At 41.6% G+C, this 5,139-nt stretch overlaps 1 protein-coding gene across 1 annotated transcript; it reads left to right on the forward strand.

Moving 5' to 3' along the window:
- Positions 1-1,125: 1,125 nt before the first annotated feature.
- Positions 1,126-4,688, forward strand: ttll2 (tubulin tyrosine ligase-like family, member 2). Its single transcript, XM_085431145.1, has 3 exons — positions 1,126-1,347; positions 2,277-3,643; positions 3,869-4,688. The coding sequence occupies exons 1-3, from the start codon at positions 1,126-1,128 to the stop codon at positions 4,188-4,190; spliced, it is 1,911 nt and encodes a 636-aa protein (XP_085287271.1). The 3' UTR covers positions 4,191-4,688.
- The last annotated feature ends 451 nt before the right edge of the window (positions 4,689-5,139 follow it).

Raw genomic sequence — 5,139 nt, forward strand, 5'->3', positions numbered from 1 at the left:
CCTGGTCCATCAAAACACCCCCAAAGCATTAAGTTCCCACATGACAGTGGGGATGGTCTCCTTAAGGTGGAAGGCTTCTCATTTTTCACACTAAATGAAGGAAACATCATTGTGGACAAACAATTAAATTTTTGTTTCATCTGACCATAACACAGAAGACCAGAAGTCGTCTTCTTTGTCCAGATGACCCTTTACAAAGGCCAGGCGGGCTTTTGTGTGCCTTATCTGGAGAAGTGGCGTCCTCCTTGGTCTGCATTCATGGAACCAAGCAGTGTCAGAGTCCGTTGGAGTGCCTGCCTAGAGACATTGTCACCAGCAGAGCACAGATTCACCAGGATGGCCTTGGTGGTGATTCATTTTCACCTCTCTCACTATCCTCCTCGCCAACACAGGTGTTATTTTTGGCTTCCAACCACGTCCTCTGCAATTTTCCACAGCGTGGAACACCTTGTATTTTTTAATAATACTTTGCACTGTAGCCACTGGAACTTGAAAACATTTAGATATGGCCTTGTAGCCCCTTCCTGACTTGTGAACAGCCACAATGCAAAGCCGCAGGTCCTCCCTGAGCTTCTTTGTCCCAGCCATGACTGTCCACAAGCCAACTGCAGAGAACTGCTCTTTTTCACCTGTTGAGCTGATTAAAACAGCTATTCCCAATTAATCAGGGTATTTAGGATGCTTTAGAACATCTTGGATTTTTTGGAATAATATAGAACTTTGGATTTTCCCAGAGACTGTGAAAGTTTGTAAAGGGTATGAATAATTTTGGACATGACACCTTTTGATCAAATGTAAATAAAACTTTCTGGAAAGCTTAAACTGTTAGTGTTTTAGGAAAACAGCTCTATTTTTTTTTAGGTTCTCTTATGTTTTTGCGATGCATTTGGATGTTGGGGTTTTTTTTTTTGGATGATATCAGTGCACATTTTATGGTCTGCCAATATTTGATAAAGTGATGACTATTTCTCCTATATGGCACTTTATCATGCTAAATTTCCTTTTATATCACACCACATCCTCCAATTTTATAAATGCTAAAATGCTAATGTAACTTAGGTTATTAAATTAAGTTACAATAAAATTCTGACGTTATTCTGTTGTATCTATAGTGGGTGATGCTGCATGGCTGCATCCTTGGTGTTCAGACTGCACGACAGAGGCCCCGAGCTGGTGAGGGAGGTGCTTCTGGAGCGAGGCTGGGAGGAGTATAATGAAGGAGAGCGTGAGGAGGAAGACTGGAACCTTTACTGGAGAGGCTCTTTATTTCAGACCTCACAATATCACAACCTGCTGCCGTGGCAACGCCTCAACCACCATCCTAAAACTGTTGGCATCACACGCAAGGTGCACGTCTACATAGATTTTTTTTTTTTAACTTCATGTCATGACAGACGTATTACCAGAAAAAGAAACTGTTCATTTGAATCTCATTCCTACGTCGAGAAATGTAAACGACTCTCGTACAACAAAACTCAGCTCTTGAGCTGTTTAAATTTTTTTGCGTCAGTGCTTGAAATGTTGGAAAAGCACAAAGCATAACTTCTGGGATTCACACATCTGCAACCAGTTCAACTAACAAGCATGATTTTGGGCCAGGAAATTCAAACCTAGAACCTTCCTGCAGTGAGGGTCCGTGGTAATTACTCTACCACTGTGCCATCTGGGCAGGAATGCAAAATATTAAAGAAAAAAAATTGTAAATGGATGATTAGTAGACTCTGACTACTTGTACATACGCTCACTTCATCTGAAACTTCAACCAAGTGTAATAGTATGTACATGAGAACAACAAGGAAGAGCATAACAGGTCCGTTTGAAATGTACTTTTTGTCGTTACCCTCTGCTGATTAAACTTTTATCACCAGGGGTCAGCATTATACCAGTGTTTGAGTTTCAGACGTGCTGTTCTCTTTGATATTTCTTATTTTCCCTGCCCTTATTTCCTGAACAGGCTTCGTCTTTTCTGGTGGAAAATGCAATTAACAACATTCTTAATGACTTTCTTTGTTAAATACAGGTTGTATTGATTCACTTTCTCATGATCCTGTGGTGCAAAGTGGTAATCTACTGCCCTTTGACTTCAACTTCTGAAATATCTTCAGCACACCACATAAATGTTTGTGATATAAAGTCAGTGGTTGTCTCTTCACATTCTGTTGATAGTTTTAGTTAATTTGGGAAGATTTTACATCATTTTCAACAAAGTAATTTTTAAAAAGAAAACCTGAATTTATACCAAATGAATTATTTGCATTTCTTTCGGATTTCTTTAGGATTGCTTGGCACGCAACCTGAGGAGAATGAAAGCAACATTTGGTTCAGCTCTCTATGACTTCAGTCCCACCACTTTCATCCTCCCCAATGACTACACCTGCTTCCTGGCTGAGTACAACAGACTGCGTCTGGCCAGAGGAACATCGGTCTACTGGATAGTTAAGCCTGTGGATCTCTCCAGAGGCCGAGGGATCTTCATCTTCGAGGATATTAAAGACTTGGTTTATGATTGCTCTGTTGTCATTCAGAGGTACATTAGCAGCTCTCTGCTGATCTCCGGCTACAAGTTTGACTTGAGGATTTATGTGTGTGTGAAGAGCTTTCATCCACTGACTGTGTACATTCATCAAGAAGGCCTGGTGCGTTTTGCCACTGAGAAGTTCAACCTGTCATCTCTGCATAACCTGTATGCTCACCTCACTAACACCAGCATCAACAAGTTCGGTCCCTTCTACAAAACTGAAAAAGGAAGAGTGGGCCGGGGATGTAAGTGGACCATGAGCAAATTCAGACATTTTCTCCACAGTCAACAGATCAACGAGCTGCTTCTGTGGCAGAGGATCAACAACATCGTCACTCTGACCCTCCTCGCCATTGCTACATCAGTGCCCTCCTGTCCTAACTGTGTGGAGTTGTTTGGATTTGACATCCTCATAGATGCCAAGTTTAAGCCCTGGCTGCTGGAGGTCAACTACAGCCCTGCACTCACACTGGACTGCCAAGCTGATATTTCAGTGAAGAAAAAGCTAGTCAGTGATGTCATTGATATGATGAACTACACATCGACCGACAGCTTAAGAGACAGAGCTTATCGGAAACATAGGTACAAGCAACCTTGTTTTAAGGCGAACCACCCGTCTGCACCTGTGCTCTCAACGTTAAACCATCAGAAGAAAAAGAGAGGTAACAAGGGCTCGCACACTCAAATTCTCCCTCTGCTAAAAACGTCTCATCAGCCTGAAAAGACAAAACGGGGTAAGCTTAAACAGCGTGACCTTGAAGCCAACTACCAAAGATGCCTTCCGCCTTTTGAATTATCGAAGATGCGTGAAGCTAGATGCAGAATAATTAACACCAGTGCTATCAAACTCCACACCAACCAGACCCAAAACCCGATACTGGGCCAGGATTCAAGGACAAATGAGTCAGCGTTGAACAGACAGTCTCGTCAGCCTCTTGTATCGTACCTCATGAACAACGGGTCTCTTTACAGGTCTGATGTTACAAACCATGACAACTCTGAAACTGAAGCTGAGAGGCAGCGCTCAGGAGAGACAGACGTTTCCTCTTTGACACCTGACACCCAGGAGAGTGAGGAAGCGTTCACACGGCCTGCTGCGTCCTGGAAGCTCCCAAACATTTACAGGTACTGTAAATTTGCAAAATGTCAAACGAAGGCCAAATCGTTGGTTTTAAAAGTGGAAAGTTTGACCTATTACTATTACTTAAATTACTTCTGACTTGGAATATTTTACAATTTTGGTGAAAATTGCATTTTTATGCCTTGAAATTCATAAAACTGAAGCCAGTTTGAGAACCTTTAAAATTTTTTAAAAAGGGATGACAATTGACTCTTTTCAAACGTTCACAGCACAAAGCCAGTTCGGATCACTGCGGAGAAAACCACAGGGAATGGACAAAATATTCCACCAGTGAAGGTTGGAGACTTCATAAGGACGTTTCCATTTAACAGGGCTACTCTGAAAGCCTCGCAGCACGAACTGGACATAAGGACAGTCCTACAGGAGATTCAGAGCCTAACTGGACAGTTGGTTTCAGGCAAAGGACACAAGATGAAGAGCAGGAGAGAAGAGAAGGTGACAGCAGATAAGGATGCTGATACTGACTTTGATTCGCTGTTGTGGGGACCAAAAGATCCTCCATTGATCAGCCAATTCTTCAAATCAACTTAACCTGTGGCATACTCTAGCTGGTGTAAATGAATACTCACTTATACTGCATGGTGCTTTTCTACTGTTTTCTTTAGGGTTGGAGGCTCTGATAGGCTGTTTTTTTCTGGGTTGGTTTGTTTATTTGACCTAACACATCATTAGTGAGGATCCTACAGCCCTTTGTGTAGCTTGCATCAGAACATATTTCATTTATATGTTAAATATGATCAAATTTGCTGGTAAATTGAGTTTCTTTATATGCTGTAGTCACGGGAACAAGATTAGCTTTTATGTTAGAACACACGACCCACACGAAAACCTGTGGTTGTTAAAGAAACTTTTAGACAAACGTATCTGTGATTGATTGTTTTTATGATTATAAAAAAGCGTTATTGGTTAGTAGTGGACTTTGACAGACTCACACGTGAACACATATTTTAATGGGCTGTGAGACAGTGACTCTTTTCTAATTAAAGTAGTTAATGTACACATTTTTGTCGTGTGGCTCTGAAATGTACTGTGGCTCTTTAAGTTGTTTGAAACTTTGAAAACATCTATTAGAAAGAGGGGATTTGCCATGAACTCTGCTGCTCTCACGCATCTGATCTGGTTCTGCACAAAACTGGTGAAAATGTGGACTTCTACGGAGATCACTAAGGCTTCAAAAGTTCTACAAAGTTGCCAGAAGGACAGGTATATAGCATTAAAGCTGAGTGGAACAGTGGTTAGCACTATTGCCTCACAGCAAGAAGGACCTGAGTTTGACTCTACCATAGGGCTGGGCCATATCATACTGTTCACGATAATACCGGTATAATGTCATGCAACGATAAGAAAATGAAATATCGCGATAGAATATGGGTAAAACGCGCATGCACATGGCGAAAAAGGCACGGCGGCGTATTGTGTGTGTATAACCTCTTTTTAAGTTTTGTGGATATTATACATGGTTATGCTGAGGATATGTCGG

The sequence above is a fragment of the Copadichromis virginalis genome, linkage group LG15 (assembly GCF_057382275.1).
Source record: "Copadichromis virginalis isolate Kocher_CV1m ecotype Utaka linkage group LG15, C_Virginalis_male_GT1.1, whole genome shotgun sequence".
Lineage (NCBI taxonomy): Eukaryota > Metazoa > Chordata > Actinopteri > Cichliformes > Cichlidae > Copadichromis > Copadichromis virginalis.

Excerpts from the sequence above, each read along its gene's own strand:
- ttll2 (XM_085431145.1), top strand. The coding sequence starts at position 1,126 with ATGGCTGCATCCTTGGTGTTCAGACTGCACGACAGAGGCCCCGAGCTG. Across the intron at positions 1,348-2,276 it reads CTGTTGGCATCACACGCAAG|GATTGCTTGGCACGCAACCT; the intron begins GTGCACGTCTAC and ends GGATTTCTTTAG. Across the intron at positions 3,644-3,868 it reads AAGCTCCCAAACATTTACAG|CACAAAGCCAGTTCGGATCA; the intron begins GTACTGTAAATT and ends AAACGTTCACAG.